The 23,827-nt window shown below is 42.6% G+C and overlaps 1 protein-coding gene across 4 annotated transcripts in view; it reads right to left on the bottom strand.

Annotated features, from left to right (window-relative positions):
- Positions 1-603: 603 nt before the first annotated feature.
- Positions 604-23,827, bottom strand: part of acacb (acetyl-CoA carboxylase beta) — a 127,256-nt gene continuing 104,032 nt past the window's right edge. For all 4 annotated transcript variants that reach the window (XM_068006050.1, XM_068006054.1, XM_068006053.1 and 1 more), the window contains 12 exons: positions 20,866-20,976; positions 19,748-19,891; positions 18,459-18,579; positions 18,103-18,199; positions 15,891-15,987; positions 15,020-15,155; positions 13,804-13,981; positions 11,916-12,028; positions 11,635-11,789; positions 9,480-9,650; positions 7,764-7,900; positions 604-3,086 (listed from right to left, as the gene is read on the bottom strand). In XM_068006050.1, the coding sequence (XP_067862151.1) occupies positions 2,960-3,086; positions 7,764-7,900; positions 9,480-9,650; positions 11,635-11,789; positions 11,916-12,028; positions 13,804-13,981; positions 15,020-15,155; positions 15,891-15,987; positions 18,103-18,199; positions 18,459-18,579; positions 19,748-19,891; positions 20,866-20,976 (1,587 nt within the window). In that variant the 3' untranslated portion in view covers positions 604-2,959. The remainder of the gene's footprint in view (positions 3,087-7,763; positions 7,901-9,479; positions 9,651-11,634; positions 11,790-11,915; positions 12,029-13,803; positions 13,982-15,019; positions 15,156-15,890; positions 15,988-18,102; positions 18,200-18,458; positions 18,580-19,747; positions 19,892-20,865; positions 20,977-23,827) is intronic.

The raw sequence follows: 23,827 nt of genomic DNA, 5'->3' as shown, positions 1-23,827 counted from the left end.
ACTAATAAATCCAATAGGGAATTCAGGAGGAACTTCTTTACCCCGAGAGTGGTTAGAATGTGGAACTCGCTACCACAAGGAGTGGTTCAGGTGACTAGCATAGATGCATTTAAGGGGAAGCTAGATAAACACATGAGGGAGAAAGGAATAGAAGGATATGTTGATGGGGTTAGATGAAGACGGGTGGGAGCAGGCTCGTGTGGAGCGTAAAGATGGCATGGACCTGTTTCTGTGCTGTACATTCTATGTAATTACAGTCACATTGACAATCACCCTAATTGAATATAGATTAATGTAGCTGTAGGTTACCTTTAAGATGCGATCTCACACCACTTCAGATTTACACTCGCTGATATACAACTTAATTATAGCATCCTCACTGGGTACAGTTCCATGGGAGCCAGCTGACCGCCAGTACCTCACTCAAGTGTCGGTGCTTTTTGACCACAGAGCACATCACAGACAAGCCAATTCTAACCTCAAATGCATTTTCCTGCAAGAGTCACTGGATAGCAATCAGAAGTGGAAATCTTCAAAATTGCATCTGGGGTCTTCCGGATTATATGATTCAATAAAATACAACATTGCCAAAGATCCAAAATCTCGAAGTGTACAGTATTTTATTAAGGCACCCCACTCATCAGAATGGAGTTGATCAACTTTAAAACATAATAAAACAAACATACACACACACAAAGATTACAGTTTATATTACCCACACTTCTGAAATATGGATATTTATCCATTGAGCATTTTTTCTTCAGAGCAAAAAAAAAATGGTAATACAAAAGTCTATCCATTTTTTATAAAGTTGAAACCTGCATCACAGCTGCTAGGTATAAGTGCAGGTTTGGCTCCCACCATTTTAACCCATTAAAGACATTGTACATTCTTACAAGCAACAAAGGGAAGTTTTCTGTGTGATTTAATGGGTAATGCAATTTTTCAAGTGGTAACTTAAAGTAGCTGTCCATTCTGTTTCCATACATTGTACCTATATACGTTGCTATCGTTTGATAACATTTTTGCTTATCAGGATGAGGGATGTTCATGATGGGGAATGGAACATTTCCCCATTCGAGGCATCCAGTTTCAGCATCAAGCACTCCCAGGTCAGGTATAGTACAGTTAGATGCAGATAACACTGCCTCGATTCTGCCAAAAACTATATGCCTAAGTGCCAACCTCAAGAGAACACTTCCATTGCACCAATGGCACTTCCATTTTCCACTCAGGTCTTCCTTGCAGCCTCTCTGAATGAAATGGCAATTTTAGAGGCAGTTTGCACCCATGCCTACTAGGATCTGGGTTGAAACTGCCCAAACTCATTTCATTAAGGCCTTACAGCCACCAGAAGCAGCCTTGCATCCCATTGGTCTGGGCTGGGTTCAAACTCAGACCCCAGAGGTTAAAGGTTTTTGTAATATACTGCACCACACCAGCAGTTGTTTTTTAAAAAAATTAAACCAGTTGTTTCTTTAAAGTGAAGATTACTGGATAATGCTAGGGATTTATAATGTTTCATATTATACAGAAATAGTCAACTCAAAGCAACTATTTCCAGGCTGCCTCTGACCCAAGATTATAAAATAAAAGGGATAATGAAAGACACTAGTAAATGAACATCTTATAACAGAATTGTAATAAAAACCACCAATAATTAACATCCTCAGGACTAACTAGGTAGGCATTATTGATAGATGGTCTCTTAATTCTGCAATGTCGTTCACCAGCTTTTTAACCAATGTCTTGCTTGTGGGTCACTCTCAGCACCAGAGTAATGGGATATGGGTCTCATCTGTGACTCTCTACACAGTGAGCTCCCGATTACAATTACTCATTATGTGTTGGCATGTGGAGGAAAAAGGTATTGGACTTTAGTATTTTAAAAGGGCCCATCAACTGCCGTGTGGAATATCATTCCCTCATAGATAAGCAAGAAAAGTAGGAGGAACAGCACTCAGTCTCAGCTTGGTCAACATCCCACTGGTGAATGGAAGCCAGAGGTGCATTGAGCAAATATGGGGGAGGTGGGTCACAGTAGCCCCCGGATATGTTATGGCTACTCAACTATTACTCCAGTATTTGAACATTAACTGGTCACTATGGCTAGATTGTCTGTAAGATTGATTTTATTTGCAGCAATTCAGAAGAGCAGAAGTTGCCTTTAAATATCAACAGTTTTAAAACCAATTGATATATAGTCACAAAGATCATATTCACCGTGATGAGATTCATCAGTTAATGTGAATGTAGGAAGAAAGCCAATAAATTTGACCTTCTTTTCGTCTCTTGGGAAAAATGGATATTAAATAGGATGTGCTCTCCACTATATATTACATTGTAGTGATTTTTTTGTATAAGGTCAAAGTTTATCAGCCAAAACTGCCTGAGTTTTATTGCAGTCAATGCAATTAGTATTTAATTGGCTTCTGTGTAATACATGATCAGTGAATTGCACTTCCCAGGCAAATACATTTAAAGAAAAATCCAAGAGATGACAGCATGCTCCTGCACAGTGTTCAGTGTAGAAATGAATGCCTCCAGAGGGCATTTAGGAAAATGTTTTTCTATAGATAGTTCAGCTGGCAAAAATATTGGCACCAATTCACATACAATGAGACTCGATGGATCACACCCAAAGTTTATATTTGGCTGGATTTCACATTCATGTCAAACCCTTTGCCCAAAGTTAAACTGTACTGCTTTGGAGCTTCGTTATCCCCAGGGCCAAGAAGAAGAACTACTTAGGCACTGGGTACTGATGAAGACCGGTAACTGTAACTTCCACTACTATATGTTCAAGGGTCTTTTGGCTGGGTTGCCAGCACACAGCTGGGGGAAGGCACAGGATCAATGTTCCTGAACACCTGTTTCTCCCCCCCCCCCCCAATGGCAAGTTGTTGAGATCTCTCTGAAGTAAAACATCCAGTGGTCGATAGTGTCGGGTCTCCTTCACTCAAGGGGAGGCTTGGCCGTTCATGGTTGCTAGAAGATGAGTGATCTCTATGCGCTGAGCTGGGGTGATTTGTTGCGTCATATGGATAATGCAGTCCATTGCAACCTCTGGGTTTGCCTGAACCAAGCTGAAAATAGCAACAACAAAAAAAACCAATAAAATGTATTAACACATTAAGCTTCAGTTGGATTAGCTCAGTTTCTTTTCCGTCCGATCTGGTCATTAAGGGAAAAAGAGAGAAATAGAACTCGGTAAGCACGCCAGGCACTTGGGCTGAGTACAATGCAGGTTGAAATATACCTTTCACTAGTTTGAACCTGTCCTATTCTTACAATTTAAAGTAATATTACAGGTTTGCCTTTTCCACTCCCTTGATTATCTTAGATACTTCCATATGATCACCTCTCAGAAGCCCCCTTTACAAACTGAAAAGCCCAAGTTTCTCCAGTCTTTCCTCATAATCCAGACCTCTGACTCTAGGGTTCATCCCTGTGGTTCTTCTTTGCAATGCATCCAAGTGCTTGAATGCCTCCCTGGTGTCTTGGTGACAAGGTGTGGTCTAATCAGAGCATTTTGATCACTACTTCCTCTGACTTCTATTCCATTGGTTTGGCTATTTAGTTCTACCATCTATTGTCTTTGTTGATTGCTGCACTCCATTGGTCAGACATGTTGAGCGTCTACAGACTCCTAAGTCTATTTCAGCTTCATCCTTAGCTATTTCAACACCATTCATGGAGTACACAGGCTGGTATTTTTATTTCCTATACGCAGTACTTTACACTCATCCGCATTAAATTTCAGCTCCCATTGTTCTGCCCGTTTACATATTTTGTCAAACTTATTCTGTAATTTTTGAGCTACCTCTTGCCCCTCCTAGTTTGGTATCATCTGCAAATTTGAACATGTTACATTGGGTTTCTGAATCCAGGTCAGTTATCTAAATTATTTCCATTCAGTACTTCTTCCCACGCTGACATAACTCCTCTAACAAGTATTTGTTTTCTACCCTTCAGCCAATTTTATAACTCCTGCCACAGATTATCCTGAATATCCACAGCTTTGAGTTTAACTAATAGCCTTTCTTTCATAACTTTGTCAAATGTATTTTGCAAGTCTAATCAAGTAGGTTCTTTCCCTTCTGAATCCATGCTGACTGCTGTTTACTAGGTTATTATTGTATAGATAATTCTCAAATTTATTCCTGATACTTCCATTTCATGTAAAATAATGATGTGGAGATGCCGGTGATGGACTGGGGTTGACAATTGTAAACAATTTTACAACACCAAGTTATAGTCCAGCAATTTTATTTTAAATTCACAAGCTTTCGGAGGCTTCCTCCTTCCTCAGGTGAATGTTGTGGAAATGAAATCCTCGAAATGAAATCGCATTTATAAAACATAGAACAATGCTTGGTGATTACAGACAGTTTTTTCAACTGCCCGTTGCCAAGGCAATCAGTGTGCAGACAGACAGGTGTTACCTACAAGGTCTCCGAATATACAAATCACCAAAAAAAAACACAGAGATAGAGAGGTAGAAACATAGAAAAGACAGCAACTGACCCGTTATATTAAAAACAGATAACATTTGTTCGCTGGTGGGGTAACGTGTAGCGTGACATGAACCCAAGATCCCGGTTGAGGCCATCCTCATGGGTGCGGAACTTGGCTATCAATTTCTGCTCGACAATTTTGCATTGTCGTGTGTCTCGAAGGCCGCCTTGGAGTACGCTTACCCGAAGGTCGGTGGCTGAATGTCCTTGACTGCTGAAGTGTTCCCCGACTGGGAGGGAACCCTCCTGTTTGGTGATTGTTGCACAGTGTCCATTCATCCGTTGTCGCAGCGTCTACATTGGCGAGACCATGCATTGTTCTATGTTTTATAAATGTGATTTCATTTCGAGGATTTCATTTCCACAACATTCACCTGAGGAAGGAGGAAGCCTCCGAAAGCTTGTGAATTTAAAATAAAATTGCTGGACTATAACTTGGTGTTGTAAAATTGTTTACAAATGTAAAATAATGGAACTGATTAAGACTAATGGGTCTATAGCTGCCAGTGCCTTTTTTGCCACCCTGTTAGCCTATTTTCCAATCTAACTGGATATCTCACTAGTATCAACACCAGTTAATAAGACTATAAAAAAGCACAGGGGGTTCATTTCCAGAGGAATAGAATTGAAAAGCAGAGATGTTATGTTAAACTTGGATTGAACCTTGGTTAGACCACACTTGGAGTACTGGTCGCCATATTATAAAAAAAGATATAAAGGCACTAGAGAAGGTGCAAAATAGATTTACAAGGATGATACCAGAACTGAGGAAAGACTGAACAGGCTGGGGCTCTTTTCCCTAGAAGAGGAGTCTGAGGGGTGACCTGATAAGAGGTCTTTAAGATTATGAAAGGTTTTGATAGGGTAGACCTAGAAAAGATGTTTCCACTTGCGGGGAAGACCAAAACTAGGGGCCATAAATATAAATAGTCGCTATTAAATCCAATAGGGAATTCAGGAGAAACTTCTTCACCCAGAGAGTGGTTAGAATGTGGAACTCGCTGCCACAAGGAGTAGTTGAGGCAAATAGCATAGATGCACTCAAAGGGAAGCTAGATAAATACATGAGTGAAAAAGGAATACAAGGGGGTCAATTTTAGGATGGCCGAGCGGGTGCGTTCGTGGAGGGGGGGGGTTCCTAAAATTGGGGAATCCCGGAGCGGGTCCGGAGCCTGGCTCCAACCCGCCCACTTCCGGGTTCCCCAATGATGCGAATCGGTGCACCGGCAATTAAAGCCGGCGGGATGACAGTTAAGATAGTTAGGGAGGTACTTGAGTTCGTTGACAGACCTCATTGGGATGAGATTTTAGCAAGGATGTGATTTTGGACTCTCCTCAGCATGTTTCCCATGCTGTGGGAAACACTCCCTGTTGTTGCAAACGTGTTTCAGTCAGCAGCCAGTGGGAGATGCAGAGGATTCCTTGACAGTTGGGGGGAATACCTCATTCATCGCAGCAGGGCACTCTGTCACCTCAGACAAAGTTTTGCCTGCCACACCGTTGTCTCCACACACCAAATTATTATATCATACCCTAAACTCTGCTGTCCAAACACGTTTACCTACTTTGCGGACCCCCTCACACTCACACCGTCAGGATGGTGCGGGGGGGGGGGTTCCATAGCTGCATTCATCACTCCATTGGAGGACAAGCAACATCACCAGCCTCGCCAGGCATGCCGTCCACCTCTGCCACGTGGAGCTACACAACACAGTGCTGCGCAACAGGCACCTACACAAAATAGTCGAGCAACTACACATACACCCACTGTAGGGTGACCCAATGGGTGGCATCAAGGGTGTTCATGGAGAACCTCATGAAAGGGCATTATTGCACAAGCCAGTCAAGAATGGCCAACACATGGCAGTAGTGGTGACAATATAATATGTAATGTGAGTTGATCAGAAATCAAATATAAGTAAAAACCATGACAAACCCTCAAACACCCTTGTGCTTCCCCTTCATGCTCACGACACGTTTGCCTTACGCTTCCTACTACACATACATGATGCATGCCCTGTGGCTGCAGCACAGGTAGTGGCAGGTTGGGTGAGGCTGACTGTGAAAGATGCATGAGAGGGTGAGTATGAGACAGAGCCATGAGATTGTATGAGGATTGGGTTGAGTAGTAGTGGTGGGATGAGTACTGGCGAGGTGAGTAAGTGCAGGCAACATGAGGATGAGGGTTCAGTGGGTGTGAGGAGTGATGTGATAGAGTAGTGTTGGCAATGCAGAAGGAGATGTGGGGTGGGGGCGGTGGTGTGGCAGACGGAATGTAGGGGAATGAGTAAGAATACTCACTTCGGCTGACCTGGTTCGGTCATTGAAGCGCCTCCTGCACTGTATGCAGGTGCGTGATATGTTGGTGGTGCTGGTGACCTCCTCTGCCACCTCGAGCCAGGCTTTCATGGTGGCAGAGGCAGGCCACTTCCTCCCGTCCGCCAGGTGGAAGATCTCCCTCCTCCCCTTCCTCACCCCATCCAGTAAGACCTGGAGTGAGGCATCATTAAACCTGGAAGCAGCCTTCTCCCTGGGCTGCTCCATGCTGTAATTTTGGCTCCTTTTCGCAGCGTCAGTCAGTGGAGCACTGCCCCTTTAAATAGGACTCCTCCAGCTGACAGCCTATGATGCAGGTGCGCAGTCTGCCCGCTGCGCAGTTTTCCAGCGCGAAATCCGGAAGCCAAGGTAAGCGGCTTCAATTTACTTACGATCACGTGGGGAACCCACTGATTTTACTGGGCAGGTTACCCACCCGCCCAGTCGACCCCCCGCTGCCAACCCACCTCCCTGGTAATATTGGGCCCAAGGTTATACTGATAGGGTTAGATAAAGAGGAATGGGAAGAGGCTCGTGTGGCGCATAAACACCAGCATGGACCAGTTGGGCCGAAAGGCCTCTTTCTTTGTTGTACATTCTATGTAATTCTATCTATGTAATTATATGTATCCAGTGACTATCTCACAAGTCTCCTCCCTAATCTGTCTCAGCTCTCTGGGATAAATACGAGTTGGATCACTAATGGGAGCTGATATTCATTGCCATACACCACCAGACTTCATATCTGAAACAAACTGTGCATTTCCTGCACAGCTTCCGTATGGCAGGGGTACGAGAATTAGGACCTATACGGTCAGTTATACACAGGTACAAGAACTCTACGAATTACGTTTCCTGGCCTTCAATTAGAAGACACTATCCAACATCAACCACCTTCTCTCCTCCTCCCGCACACATACATACACCTACTTGCGAATGTGTTTGAGTGCGTAATCCCGCTTGAGGTACTTGATGTTCTCTCGTATCACAGAGCGACTGTCTTCCTCCTCATTGAGGTGTTTCTCTAACCACTCCACTACATTTTGGTTGTTGTCCCACAGGTACGCCTGCACAACATAAGCAAGGACATCCAATAAAAATGGGATAGATAGCAGCAGTTGAGAGATACTTTAATCACAATACTGACATTGTCATTCTACTTCTGTGTGGGCTAGCACTTAAGCCTGGGGACAGGGAGGGGGATAATGGACTCTGCAAGCTCTGCAGTTGTGTAAATTGTCAGACAAAACTAAGGGAACAGATGCCCTTTGCATTGTTAACCATATCAATACAGTGTGGCTCTCCTAAACCAGAGGCTATAAAAAGATCAGACAGCTACAATGTTTCCATTGTGATTGTTGTACTTGAATCTGTTTCATGGGCATTAGCCATCCTCCCAATGCCTTACCAAAGTGGCAATTCTTTATGTGAGGGCCAAGGGGGTATCCCAACCAAACCTGATTTTGCCCTCACTTAAGCCCACACACACACACACTTTCTAGCACCATGGCTACACAGAAATCTTGGAGTTTGAACCCAGCCTTATTTATTTCCCCCCCCCCCTCCCGAGCTCAGAAGTGACAAAATAAGTTGTAGAATATCTATTAGTGCCCTGGCTGTGATGACCTGACTCAACTCCCTCTTACTGACAGGCGAAATCACTTTTTTCAAATGGTTCCCATAATGAGGCAATTAGAATAAACAAGAAAACTTTAAAAGATAAATTTAGTAAATGTATTGGTCTGATTCTTATAGAGCTAAATTTTTCAAAATCTACTTTTTGCTCATTTCCATGGGAGCACTTGAAGTTTAAAGTACAGGAGGCCGCCGTTTGGCCCATTGTGTCTATGCCAGCTCGATGCTAGAGCAATTCAAAACTAATCTCACTCTCTCCCCATAGCCCATCTTCTTTTGCTTCAAATATTTCAACCATTCCTTGTGGCAAAGCATTCCATGCTCCAATAACCCACTGTGTAAATAAAATTCTCCTAATCTCTCTCCTCACTCTCAGTGGCTATTTTAAATTGATGAGCCCTCGTTACTGACTCCCCAACCAGTGGAAATAGTCTTTCCCTATTCACTCCTTCAAACACTATAGAGATGTTTAAATTATGAAGGGATGAGACAGAGTAGATTGAAAGAGACTGTTTCCAGTGATTGCTAGGTCTAGAACGAGGGAACACAGATATAAGATTAAATGTAGACGATTTAGGACAGAGAGGAGGAGAAACTTTTTTTTACTCAGAGGGTTGTGAGGTTGAGGATTGCACCACTGGAGTTAGTGATTGAAGCAGAAACCATGTCAACTTTTAAGAATAGGTTAGATAGGTGGTTGAAGGAAAGGGGGAATAAAGGGATATGGGGACAGGGCAGGCACAGAGGATTAGGACTATTGCCTAGTGATGGTTTTTTCAAACCACTTGGGCCAAACGACCTAATTCCATGTTGTAATTTCTATGTAATTCCATGTACCAGACCTAGTGAGTGCTTAATGTGGATGCTGGATACAAAGCAGAAAACTATTCGTTTTGCCAGTGCTGAAATCCCACAACTTAATGAATTAAAAAAAATTCAACTTAACAAATTCATAAATGGCTGCACTGTAGACAACACTTCTACATTATCAGTACTATCTTCTCCACAGACCTTGACAGTTCCCTCTGTCTCCACAAACCACCTCCGCAGCATGGACTGAATGTGGCCATCACTCAGCTCATGGTTTGCTTTCACAATTTCTTGTTTCACCATCTCCTCCAGCAGCAGACGCCGGAGACGCCAGTAGAAAAACGTGCGCACAGTCTTCCAGCCCAGGATATCCTGAAACAGAACAAACGGGTATATTAAGATCCAGGACAGCTGGACAGCAGCATTGGGAAACTGAGCCACAACAGGTCACTCAGTGGCTACAACCCATCGCACAAGTGAAGGCATAATAGTGAATGATAAAAATAAGAAGTTGCAGAGGTTAAATGGCACATCCCATTATTTTTCCTTCCCCCCTACTCCCCACCAAGCCTCCTTTGAGCAACTCTTCCCCCATCCCCAACTGGCCTGGCAAAGACCTGAAAGGCCTTATAAACAATCAAGAACACCCTTGGATCTTAGCTTAGGTTGCCCATGGGAAAAAAAAACTATTTAAAATGTGTGACGTGCAGTGAGAGGCACTGACCTTCTCCAAGATGAAATGAAGCAGCTTTAATTACGTCAGCGACAATATCAAGACATTGTAAATAATTCTTACCCTGCCAAGGCAGTGCAACATTACAAAGGTGTAGAGCATTAGACCACACGGGCAATAAAACTTCAGTATAATGGATCCCTGCATTAGGAGGGAGTTACAGGCTTCAACCTAGTGAAGGTTTTTAATGAGATCAGAAATCATCGAGGTTGTTTCCTCTTCTTCTCCTAAAGTCCCTCTACATTGCCCACCTTTCCTTTAAGGGTGAACACGCTGAAGACCTGCTCCCAAATTTCTGAGCAGTCAGCTAAAGACCGGCATTAACAGAGATATGTGAGAGAAGTCCAGGACAAGCTTTCCCCTCATATTTTCTTCCCTGTGAGGAAAGCACCTGGCCTCCACGGCTAAAATCAGGATGTCACCCTACGGAGAACATCAGGTGATAAACGCCCCCCAGGTTAGGTCACAACCTTTATTCCTTCCACTGCATAAGTTATTTTGAAGAATATACAGTGTATATGAATTTTTTTTTTTGGTTTCTAACTTTCTCCCCTTTCATCTGAAGATGCTGATGTATGGTTTGTTGGGCATCGGCAGCCCTCCAGTACCTCACTCAAATGGCTGTTCTCCATGTGTAAGCATCAGTATACTGCTTGATTGTTGGAAGTATCACAGTTGAACCCAAACCTATTCATGGGGTCAGTTGAGCAGGAACTCTGGCTACTTTCCCCCTTTCCTAGCCCAGCGTCACAGAGGCTGACAGTAGGGTCCTTACCATTCCTGCAACTGAGATCAGTTAACTCGCACAACCCAGTGATTAAACCTCAAACCTTTCTAGTATGTATGGCTCAGTTGCATGTTATGGGATGCATTTACCCTTTAAACCATTGAAGGACCTTAATTATTTTTTTAATAGAAAAAAACCTGATAATTGCAGCCTGCAGTTTCACGCGAAAATGATTGCATTAAGTTACATGCACTGTAGTCAAACAGAGGACCTCTCCCTTAGGAATAATGAATATAGCAGTTCCATCCTGATTATGATGGAATGTTCTGGATATTCACAAAATGCCTACAGAGTGGAACTCATACGACTGAAGAAGGGCCAGAAAATTGGCAATAGCGTGGGCATGTCACGTCAACATATTGGCATTCCTGGTTGCTAAAAAAGCAAAACTGTAGTTTAAAGGTCAGACTCCAATGCTGGTCCATACTCAGAACTGGACTACAGTAGTATTGGAGTAATCTCAGCAGCAAACCTAGCCCAGGAGAGGAGGGCCTATGAATTGATATGGATTGTGGAGTTTATTCCAGATTTAGAGTGAGTTGTTCCTTTTCATTCTTTTCTTCCACCCATGATACACATCATTCTCCTATGCAACATTACCATGGTGGAAGTAGGTTAAGGGTGGTACAGACTAGTTTGCATTTCACCTTTCCTTTCCTGCAGGACCATGCCTTGCAGTCATAAAACCACTTACCCAACAGGTCAGCTGGGATCAGTACCTCATCATAAGGGGAATCATGCTTGTTAAACCGTATCCTACACCACAGTACTGCAGACTCACTGCCCATTTAATGGCCCCATTAAGATTGAGAAGATACAGGTGAATTCTCCTTAACTGTAATAACTCCTTTCTCCTGCATCCGGCCAGGTGTGTCATGAAGGTCAGCAAACTGGGTTGCCACTTGGTGGTAAATAGGGAACAGGAACTCCTCTCGTGCTTTCAATTTGGCCTCTAGTTCCTTACGGACTTTCTCAGACAGCTCGGGAGAACCTACAAAAGTTAAGCAAGGACAGATCAAAGGATCAAGTAATGGTACAACTTGGGGGTGGGGGTGGTGGTGGGGGTGTCCATGCTTAAAATTAAGACACTTTGATGACAGGGTAGCATTCTCCTTACCCAACTGATCAACAAGGCCTGAATAAATGGTGTCAATTCTCCTCATAGTCTTCACCAAGTCTTTCCGCCTGAACTTGATCTCCACAGTGCCTTCGGGCTCCAGCACACCACCCCTGAGGCATGAGGAAAGGAGAGAGTTCTCTAGAATGTGGTTCATGTTTAATCACAGCCAAGAATCAATTAACTGTTCAGATTGTTTTGCCAGGCTGCCAGCGTAAGAACATAAGAACACAAGAAATAGGAGGTGTAGGCCATACGGCCCCTCAAGCCTGCTCCGCCATTCAATAAGATCACAGCTGATCTTCGACCTCAACGCCACTTTCCCGCCCAATCCCCATATCCCTTGATTCCTCTAGAGTCCAAAAATCTTACGATCTCAGCCTTGAACATATTCAACGACTCAGCATCCACAGCCCTCTGGGGTACAGAATTCCAAAGATTCACCACCCTCTGAGTGAAGAAATTCCTCCTCATCTCTGTCCTAAATGGCCAACCCCTTATCCTGAGATTATGCCCCCAAGTTCTAGACTCTCCAGCCAGAGGAAACAGCCTCTCAGCATCTACCCTGTCAAACCCCCTCAGAATCTTGTATGTTTCAATGAGATCACCTCTCATTCTTCTAAATTCCAGAGAGTATAGGCCCATTCTACTCAACCTCTCCTCATAGGACAACCTTCTCATCCTAGTGAGAACAGTCAAATTTGTGTTTGTAGCAAAAAAGGTTTGGGAGGACTTTCTTTCATCTACCCCTCCCCTATCTTTTTAGGTTTTTCAGTACGAAGCACTACTCCCTGATTGAGAGGGCAGGCAGACCATCTGCCCCTCGATATCTGCATTTATTTATTAATTTGCTTACTCTTGCCAATTTCCTGCCCTAGACTGAAGGTACTAACTTTTCATCGGGATGTAGTTCCATAGGCACTGGTCGTCATCCAGTACTTCAAGCAGGCCATTTGTTATGTGCGAGTCTGGACAGTGAGTGCAGGCAGGCTGTTCAAGCACATAGGGAATCACAGCTGAACCTGACCCTGTCCTCAGCTGACATCTGCACACTTCCACTGGCACTGTTGGTTAACGGTCGTGAGCAGAAACCCTTGCTGATCTTTTCCTCCCTAACCTGGGAATGCTGAGATCAGCCAACCCAATAAAGGCAAGAACCTGTGAGCTTGTTGTTGTGAGTAGCTGAGCTTACAAGCTGAGCCATTCAGGAAGCCTCCAATGCTGCTCTTCTTACAAGGTGCACAGGAGAAAAAGTCAGCAAACTCATTGGGGTAGATCTGGACATTTACACTATCGCACAAACGGATGCTAGTAAATCGGCAGCCCGTTTTACATCTCTCCTTATTTTTATTTCCATTGAAGTCAACAGGAATAAAAATGGGGAGAGATGTAAAACGGGCCACCGACTCGCTGTCGCCCGTTTTACACTATCGCACAATGTCATGATCTACCCCATTGTGTGGAAGATGGTAGCTGCCAACTTATATCACAAACCCATGGCACGGTGTGCCTGGGAGAGTCAGCGTGCTTCACTGCTCTGCCAGTTGAACTTCTCCCTATTCTACATTCTGAGAGCTCTCAGGAAAAGATGGTAAATATTTAAGTTTGTATAGGCCCTCACATTAGCCATGAGGGTGGGGGAGGAGAAAAATATCAAAAATAGACCTAGCATCATTAAGAATTTTTGGGTGGGAGCTTGTTACACTGTGGGGAATGTTGATTGAGAGGGAGATGGTGTTGCAAGGTAACAGGAACGGCTGTTGTACTATCTCCTCTGAATTCTTTCCTCCTCCCCACAGGATAAAAGGTAGTTCCAGAAGTAATGTTACCTAAACTTGAGAAAACTTTCACCTGATAATGGAACTTGACAACGTCTTTTTACCAGTACCTGCTTTCTCGGTCCGCATACAACTCTACATAAAGTGGATTGATTGTTGGATCAACAACTGCCCAAGAGCCACCTCGGAGTTCAGCGTGAGGCGGGATGTAAACCAGCACAGGCTGCTGGAACTCCCTCAAACTATCTACGATCTGGGCGCCAAACTTCAGAACCTGGTCGTACATATCTAAAAGGAAAAGGCAACAAAATGAATTCAAGACAGTCCAAATTGGATTTTTATCAACTCAGCAGAAGGGCCGCCACAAGCAGTTTTTCCCCTCAGCCACTGTCAAGTTTCTGTTGCATTTTAAGAAAATTTTTAAAAAAATTAGGAACATTTGAGATCATGTGAAAGTAGGTCATTATGACCACAAAGAGAAGCTGTGCTCCTATGAATAACAGTGGAACCCTCACACTTTGATTATCTACCTTTCCAATTGTCCACCAGAATCTTCGCCATGTATAAGCCATGTCACCTCATTGTACAGCTCCCAATGTTTCCTTTTTATTTGTCTTTTATGACCTTTTGTTGGAGATTAACTTAAGTGTTTCTTTTGTTACATACACTGTACTTCTCTGAATTCCTGTTCCCAGGGTATTGCTGTACCCTACATGGAATACCAAATTTTGGGAACTATCGATTATCCAACAGGCGGATTCCTTCTGTTACGGAGGTTGCACTGTATTTTCAAAATTGTTGACTAAAAACAAAACTGGGACAGAATAAAGAGATTAACAAGAACAACCCATGATAGATTCCCACTAAATATTTAATGGGCAATAATTGAATAGCTGAAGGAAAAGCAGTTAAATAAATAAGGGAACAGGGTGGGTAAGTGTGATTAGAACTATTTGCTCGCATGGAGGGTAAATGCCGATACAGACTGGTTTAGCCGAAAGGCCTGTTTCCGTGTTGTAACCTGGTGTAGTGCCTGGTTGGAGGAAAGTATTAATAGCAAGTAATGCAGTTGAATTGGAACTTATGGTAACAATAAAGACATTTAGAATGTCATTCCCTTTTTAAAACATTTTTCCCTCTTCCCTAAAGATGCTTGCTTGCCACACAATGGCCAGTAAGGGATTTGTCATTATGTACATTACTGATACCATGCAACAATCTCTGTATAGCAAGCAAACTTTCCCAAAATGCAACTATGTAAATTACGGAGTCCTGTTATGCAGTTTTGGAGATAACAGTTTGCTTTGGTAAAACCATGGACCTTACCTTTCATTCCCCCAGAAAACCCTCGCCAGTTAGCAAACACAATAAGGGGAAGACCCTCTCGTTTGAAGTCTTTCATGACCTGTGCGGTTTTAAAAGCAGAGTCGGGAAACCACACCTGTCCAGCTTGCTGAACGATCTATTAAATAAAACAGAAAAAGCCAATCAGTTGCATACATTCAGAAATGTACTCAACTATTTGCGGGCTGCTGTAGCATACTATTCCCGCCAAAACATATTAGTTTGTTTCCTTTTCCCCCCCTTCCACGCCACTGCTGTGCTGGTGTGCATGCAGATTTCTCGGCAATTTGGAAAACTTGGATTTTATTTTTTTTTAAAACCCTTTTCTCCCCTCTTCTCCTGAAAGGTGACAACTTGTGCTGAAGTATCATTCCACCAATCCTGACAGCCTTCTGGCTTCTTGCCTGAGTAGCCGTTATTCACGTATGATCCCAGGCAGAGTGTGTTAACAGGCTATTTTACTGGCCCAAATGACCATTCTTCATATGTGAACCTAGAAAGTGAATGTTGGCAGGCTATTTTACCATGGCAGGCATCACAGCCAAACTTGGTCTTAGCTGCATCCGATGACTACATTCACTTGACTGTGATCAGGAGCAGGTACACTTGCTGATTTCCCCCCATCCCCGTCCCCCTCCTCCCTCCCTCCCTCCCTCCTCAGCCCAGAGATACAAAGGCCAAATACAGCACACCAATTATTGCCCAGCTAAAGTCAGTAATTAAAAGAGTTTTAAACACAAATGCAAATCAGTTCAGCCAATGGAATCTGCTTAAACTGAGCTAATTTGTAGGCAGTTTGCCCATCTCTATCAGAAAGGGCCGTCTTTCTTCTCCAAAGTGATTACCTACTCACTTTTGATTCTGATTCGAGGTCGGCTGGGTCCGCTGGGTTCGTCAGTTCAACGGTCCGAGTCTCCACTGCAATAACTCCCACAGGGATCCCGCCTAACCTGTGCAAGGCAATCAGACAAGCAATTCAGGATCAATTGAACTATGTCTTATTTATTTTTAAAGTAACAAATGGATCTCCTGTAGCTCATAGTGTGTTGGAGGTTATGCTGTTGCAAGTGCACAGGGCCGCTGAAAGAATTTGGAAAGAAATTTGTGACAGATGTGCTAAGAGACAGTGAACTAAGTGCTTCCTTATTGCTTCAAAATTTTCAAAAACCAAATCAGGATTTTTTTTAAAAAATGATGGACATTTGGCATATGGCAAGTGCATACTAGATACAATTATATATATGGATCTTCCATGGTGTTGCTGATGGATGAACTTTTTATTTTAAAAACTAAGACCATAATGTTTTCACCAACTACTAGAAGTTAAAAAATACATTTTACCCAAATAAATCATGCACCTTGCTGTAGTAGCAAAAGTAAACGATTCCTTAAACTTTTCCTGTTAAAGTTACCTCTGATAAGAGTTCAAAAGTTGATACATTACTTCGGTTTGATTGTTTAATTTTTTTCTCAATAGTGGCTTCCTGGTTTTGAGCGCCATCAGCCCTCAGGCATGCTCAGTAAACAGTAAGTCTTGCTGTCAATCATAAAAAAATCCTGGTGTGTTATATTTCCCCTTCCTTCTCCTCCTCCTCATCTACCCCCCCCCCCCCACTCTAAAATGCAGTGCTGTTAGAATCATAGAAAGGTAACAGCTCGGAAGGAGACCATTCGGCCCATCGAGTCTGCGCCAGCTCTATGCAAGTGCAATCCAGCTAGTCCCGCTCCCCCGCCCTATCCCCATAGCTCTGCAAATTTTTTCCTTTCAAGTACCTATCCAGTTCCCTTTAAAAAGCTATGATTGAATCTGCCTCCACCACCCTCTCGGGCAATGCATTCCAGATCCTAACCACGCTGTGTAAAGAAGATTTTCCTTATGTCACCTTTGATTCTTTTGCCAATCACCTTAAATCTATATCCTCTGGTTCTTGACCCTTCTGCCAATGGGAACAGTTTCTCTCTATTTAATCTGTCTAGACCCTTTATGATTTTGTATACCTCTATCAAATCTCCTCTCAACCTTCTCTGCTCTAAGGAGAACAACCCCAGTTTCTCCAGTCGATCAACATAACTAAAGTCCCTTATCCCTGGAATCATGCTAGTAAATCTCTTCTGCAATTTCTCTAAGGCCTTCACATCTTTCCCAAAGTGCAGTGCCCAGAACTGGACACAATACTCCAGTTGTGGCCGAACCAGTGTTTTATAAAAGTTCATCATGACTTCCTTGCTTTTGTACTCTGCCTCTATTTATAAAACCCAGGATCTCGTATGCTTTCTTAACTGCTTTCTCAACCTGCCCTGCAACCTTCAACAAGTTTTTACATATACCCCTAGATCTCTCTGTTCCTGTACCCCTTTTAGAATTGTGCCCTTATTTGACTCGGACTACAAGCAGCCCTGACATTGCAAAATAACAGTAATTTATTTAGTGTCTTCAATATATATTCTTACAACATAGTTGCCTACATAAAAGTTACTGCACTTCAAAAGTAGTTCATCATGTGAAGCAGTTTGAGGCATTCTGAAGTGATAAGCTGCTCTATTTATATTATAAATTTATCATATTTAAAACACTGTGGACACTATAATAGGGTTCCCCTTTGCAGTACTTCACATCCATCAATTGCACTTATTGTTTTCAGAACTGCACAGACCTCATAGCAAACAAACCAGTGTTGAGTATTTTGGGAGTTGCAGTTCCAATTGAGAAAGACTGTGTATTCAATTTAATTTAGTGAGGAAGGTCCAAGGCCCATCATGCAGAACACCAATAAGATTGAAACTATAGGAGAGAGGATGAGGTTAAAACAACAAATAAATAGTGATTAGATGATTGTTGAGCTTGGGTATATTGTAGGGCGAAGGAAAGGCTGGGGGATAGAATGAGTCAGAGTAGGAGATGGTGCAATGAGTCTTGATTTCAACATAGTGAGGACTCAGGGAGGAGGAAGAGCATGAAGTATAGCACATTTGGAGTTTGTGAGGAACAAAAGGGGAAAGGTTAAAAGCTATAGTATTTCTCTGTCCCTCCCCTAACCCTAGCTTCGTAATTTACTTGTTCTTACCTTGCTCTTCCCACCACTACAGTCTGTGCCCAGGCTTTCATGATTTCATTGAAGGATCCATGGTCAAAGAAACCACTCTGCCAGGCACCTTTGATAGCTGCAGATTAAGAAGAATCCTGTGAGAAACAAATTCCTCTCCTAAACCAGTCGCTAGGTGGCACCGTCTCGTCAAGGCCTATTCTTTCTCCAACATCTTTGGCCAGATATTTCCCCATGCATTACATTTATCCCACAGCTTTACTCAAAGGATAAATTTAAATAATATGGAGAATTTCTAGCCCCAAAACCTTATGTACTAAATTGTAGCTATTCATTAAACCATCATTTCTTCTCCAGAATACTGAAATTCTTCTTACTTGGGTGAGGTCTGCCAGCCAGCATCCAACGAGGATCATATGGGGCCTTAGTGGGGACAAAATCAATTTCTCTCTCAGGACAATCCTTTGGGGAGATCACAGGCACTGGACTCTTGTTGTTCTACAATAACAGAATAAAACATTCATCCTAACACATTCATTCATCCTACATGTTAAAAGGCATAGCACAAGATAGCCTGATATAGATATTTAATCTGATCAGAATTAGTTTCTTTATATTAGCTGGCAGCACATAGAACACTAATGCAGCTTTGTGAGTAGCTGTTCAACAAGAAGATGATGGCAGTGACTGGGACAGGCTTTGAGCAGCCAGTTTGGCCATAACAATATTCCCAAAACAGCAACAAGATGAATGACCAGTTAATCTGTTTTTTGGTGGTGGTGGTTGAGGGAGAAATATTGGCTGGGACACTGGGAGAACTCCCTGCTCTTCTTCAGAAAGAGCCATTGCATCTTTTATGTCAACCCAAACCGTAAGACAGGGCCTCAGTTTAACAATTCATCTGAAGATGACCATGACCTCGGACTCTGAGGTCAGATTAGAGTGCTACCCACTGACCCAATCTGAGATCCAACCTCAGACATTACAAACTAATACCTCAATTTTACATGCAACATTAGAGCAAGGTAGGAGATGTCCCTGGATCAGAGCTGTCAAAGCTCTTTAAAAGTTAAATATGCTAGTTGACCTCATGTGGCATTGTCCATGGTTGAAAAAAAATTTGCATCTCTCTTCCCTTAACTCTCTGCTGCTGGTCTCTCTGAAATATTTTGTTTCCGTCTTTCTTTCTGTTCATCTTCCTCTCTTTCTGCCTACCTCTCACTTTCTATTATCTTGTTAAATCTCTAGCAACTTCTCTTCTTGCTTTCTCTCTCGCCTTCTGAAAGTCTTTTCTTGCACCTGCATATTTATTTTCTTAATGGTGAGAGACATGGGGAGACTGCCCTTAAAATTTTCCTTCCTTCCCTCTGGGGAAGCACGTTTGATTGAATTCTTCCACCCACTCTCTCCCCATTCCACATAGCACAACAGAGAAACAAAGTTCATCATACGAAGAATAACAATCACGAACCTTTATCCAACTACTTTGCTTCAATTGATCCTATAAACTGCTTCATTTACACTAGACAGATAATTGTACCAAAGATTAACATATATATGAATCTATAATTGAGACTTTAAAGGCTTTAAACTAATGAAGAAACTTCCATCTTTTACTACAAGCTGTATTCACACAGAGCTGTGCTTTCAATCTACACAATCATACCTTAGGCATGTAGGAGAGCCACTGTAAGATGGTATAAACTCCCTCAAAATCATCAGGGACAGTGGTGTGCGATACTCCATTGTTGTGCATGATATGCACTCCACCCAGCTGGTTGTTAGATGTGTACACTTCACGGCCAAGGACCTGTCAGGAATGAAGGACACAACTTATTCAACAGGAAGGGGTGAGAAAAAAAAATTGGCAGCCCTTTTCTTTGACTGTTAACACGGAGAGAGAACAGTGACCTGGATCAGAGATAATTCCGCCTGTGCAGTTTGTTTACACTGTTAAAAACAAAATAATGTAAGGAAGTTAAAAATTAGTCATTGCCACTGGCGCTGCAAAGGTCAATGCTGCTGCCATAAAGAGCCAACTTCCTTGTCAGTAAAATGTGATTACTGTTCTCTTAAACAGCACCACTAGTTTTGGGGCAGGGAGAAGAGTAAGAATTTTTGAACGGATCAAGGTGAGCAACCTCATTGCTGGGGAATAGAATGGGTTTTGCTGCCAGTGTCCCATCAGCGTTTCCAGGTCAGTTATAGCATTGTTCTATGCTGAGTAAAGACCCTCTTTTCTGCTCCAACATCATGCTTTAGCCCCTTACAGCATTTACCAGCCTTTCTTGTGTCCTTGGAGTGAAACTACCATTGAAATGTCAATTCAGTGGCAGTTTTGTTCTGTGGGTCTTTTCTGCTCACTTCCAAGTTGGCACGAGTTCCAAATTAATTTCCATTAGGATGCTTACAACAGCAGAGCAGAGTATTTCATCACATCGTTCTTAGCAGGATTTGAACACAGGTCCTAGGGGTCAAAACACAACACTCCAACCTAGTCTTTGGAAGTTTGACTTCTACTATTGGTTCTCACTCTATGCACCTTCTCCACTTTGGAGAACAGTGAGCAGTGCATCCTTTACTTCCTGTTCTCGGCACAGGTGGATTTTATCTACCCTTGATGTTACACCTGCCCATTCCATCACATCATCTTGTCATGGCAATGGCAATGAGAATTTCAATGACTCAAATCCAGCTCAAAGCTTCAATGGACTTGGGTTGATTTGGTTCCAAATTGGCAATGTTTTATCATCTGCAGTAGAAACCAGTATGCTTTATTCTGACCTTGTTCAGTGCACTGGCTCCGGTGAGAGCGATATGGGCATTCTCCACTTGGATCACACGTTGTCCCAACCTAACCAGGTATGCTCCAATTCCAATTGCTCGGCATGTCACCTGCAAAAAATAAAAAGGAATGTATAAGTTTTACTGACCAGACATTTCCACTTTCAGTTAACACTTGAAGATGGTATTGATAGATACCAAGAAAGCTCTTTTTTTAATTCATTCATGGGATGTGGGCATCGCTGGCGAGGCCGGCATTTATTGCCCATCCCTAATTGCCCTTGAGAAGGTGGTGGTGAGCCGCCTTCTTGAACCACTGCAGTCCGTCTGGTGAAGGTTCTCCCACAGTACTGTTAGGAAGGGAGTTCCAGGATTTTGACCCAGCAACGATGAAGGAACGGCGATATATTTCCAAGTCGGGATGGTGTGTGACTTGGAGGGGAACGTGCAGGTGGTGTTGTTCCCATGTACCTGCTGCTCTTGTCCTTCTAGGTGGTAGAGGTCGCGGGTTTGGGAGGTGCTGTTGAAGAAGCCTTGGCGAGTTGCTGCAGTGCATCCTGTGGATGGTACACACTGCAGCCACTGTGCGCCGGTGGTGAAGGGAGTGAATGTTTAGGGTGGTGGATGGGGTGCCAATCAAGCGGGCTGCTTTGTCCTGGATGGTGTCGAGCTTCTTGAGTGTTGTTGGAGCTGCACTCATCCAGGCAAGTGGAGAGTATTCCATCACACTCCTGACTTGTGCCTTGTAGATGGTGGAAAGGCTTTGGGGAGTCAGGAGGTGAGTCACTCGCTTGCAGGATACCCAGCCTCTGACCTGCTGTTGTAGCCACAGTATTTATATGACTGGTCCAGTTAAGTTTCTGGTCAATGGTGGTCAATGGTGACCCCCAGGATGTTGGAGTAGAGGTTCCTTTATACAGTATTTGTAAGAAATTGGTTATTGTGTTCAGGTGCTATTTTTAATGAAGTTTTTAATCTGTTAAAACAGCTTTAAAATAGGAACAGAGGAATTTCACTAAACATATTAACTAATCTGTTACAAATAGGACACAGGACAATTTCTATTCCATCAAGTCTTATAAAGTAAGTTTTTTTTAAGCTTTTGTTAATCAAAATGGAGTCCTCTCCAACACTATTACAGATGTGCAAGCTGGTTGTCTCTAGTTTTTGTTTAACATTTGGGATTTTTTATTGTTTCACATACACATCTGTTAACGTTTTTCTCCCAAATTTCTCTCCTGCTCCTCTCTCCTTAAGACAGTCATGTTACACAGGTTTTGGCAGCACCTATATCTCACCAAAGTTGCCATGCTTCAGGTGTAAGCTAGATCATTGATTTCCTAACTAGGCTCCAAGGCAACTAGGCAGCCCACAAGGTCATCAGATTTCAGTCTGTATGTCTGGGCTTGGATATACCACAGGCTACAAGTGTTATGGGAAGTTTGTATTTTTTTTATATGTGTGACTTTCTTGCATATTATTTGTTATTGTTTATTATTTCTAATAGAAACATAGGAACAGCAGTAGGTCATTCAGCCACTCGAACTTGTTCTGCCATTCAACTAGATCATGGCTGATCTGTATCTTAACTCCATCTACCCCCCGCCTTGGTTCCGTATCCCTTAATCCCCTTGCCTAACAAAAATCTATTATTCTCAGTTTTGAAATTTTCAATTGACCCCCAGCCTCAACAGCTTTTTGGGGGAAGAGTTCCAGATTTCCACTATCTTTTGCATGAAGAAGTACTTCCTGACTTCACCCCTGAACGGCCTAGCTCTAATTTTAAGGTTATGCCCCCTCGTTCTGGATTCCCCCACGAGAGGAAATAGTTTCTCTCTATCTACTCTATCAACTCCTTTAATCATTTTAAACACCTCAATTAGATTACCCCTTAATCTTCTATACTCCAGGGAATACAAGCCTAGTCTATGTAACCTGTCCTCATAATTGAACCCTTTTAGCCCTGATATCAGGTAATAAAATGCTTTCTGCAATGATGGCACTGTTTTCCTTTGGGTAACTGACACTATCTTTAAAAAGTCGGGACAGGGAGTCCCCGGGAGTATGTCGATATTTGCAGAGGGTCCCCACACAGAAAAGTTTGAAAGCTATTGGGCTCGATAGTGATTATTGACAAACTATTTGAACAGGTGCTGGAAAATTATGAAAATATTCATCCGGAATTTAACTTCAAATAATTAAGACCGAAAGGCTCAATTTCTGCAACTGTAAACCTAAATCTAAGAGCTGGGCAGGGATCTCCTTGCCCATGGACAGGTGCAACAAATGTGCTCATTTTTCGAGGTGACCCATTGAGCATGTGAGGTTCCTCACATCAATGCCATTACAAAACTTTGAGCACAAAATGCTCCCTTTGACTACAAACACTAATATTTATTTTACTGTTTCAAAGTTCACTTAGATAATAGAAAAAAGGTCTTGACTCTAATTTATTCTGCTTCACAATTTATTTCTTTCTCTAAACATTTACTGCTTATTTCACCCACTCCCACGATTGTACTCAAGTTTCTCGCTCTGCAAGACTGTTGCAGTTTTAAAAACCGAAGAGCTCTTGCCCCACTCAAAACAATGACTAATGACCACATTCTCTCCATTGACCAGTGATATCAGCCACACATCCACGTCAGCCCCGTGTTCCTCAAAAAACATTACCTGACACAACTTTATTGAACTGAAAAACATCTTACAGTACTCCTCCCCCTCCCATTCAGCACCAATATTGAGCACATGAACAGCCAGATACATCACTTAATTCCCAGCACAAACTCAATGACTATAAGACTCCAGACTACATAAATGCTTTTCATTCACAATTTTACTTTAATTAATTTACTTTTAACTAAACCTCCCTTTATTACTAAACAGAGAAAATTATATGAAGACCTTCTCATATAGAATTCCATCCAATTCTCTATTCATTAAATTGATTTGTATAATTTCT

The sequence above is a fragment of the Heptranchias perlo genome, chromosome 25 (genome assembly GCF_035084215.1).
Source record: "Heptranchias perlo isolate sHepPer1 chromosome 25, sHepPer1.hap1, whole genome shotgun sequence".
Lineage (NCBI taxonomy): Eukaryota > Metazoa > Chordata > Chondrichthyes > Hexanchiformes > Hexanchidae > Heptranchias > Heptranchias perlo.
The sequence above is the reverse complement of the archived record's forward strand: the minus strand, read 5'-3'. Positions and strand labels throughout refer to the sequence as shown.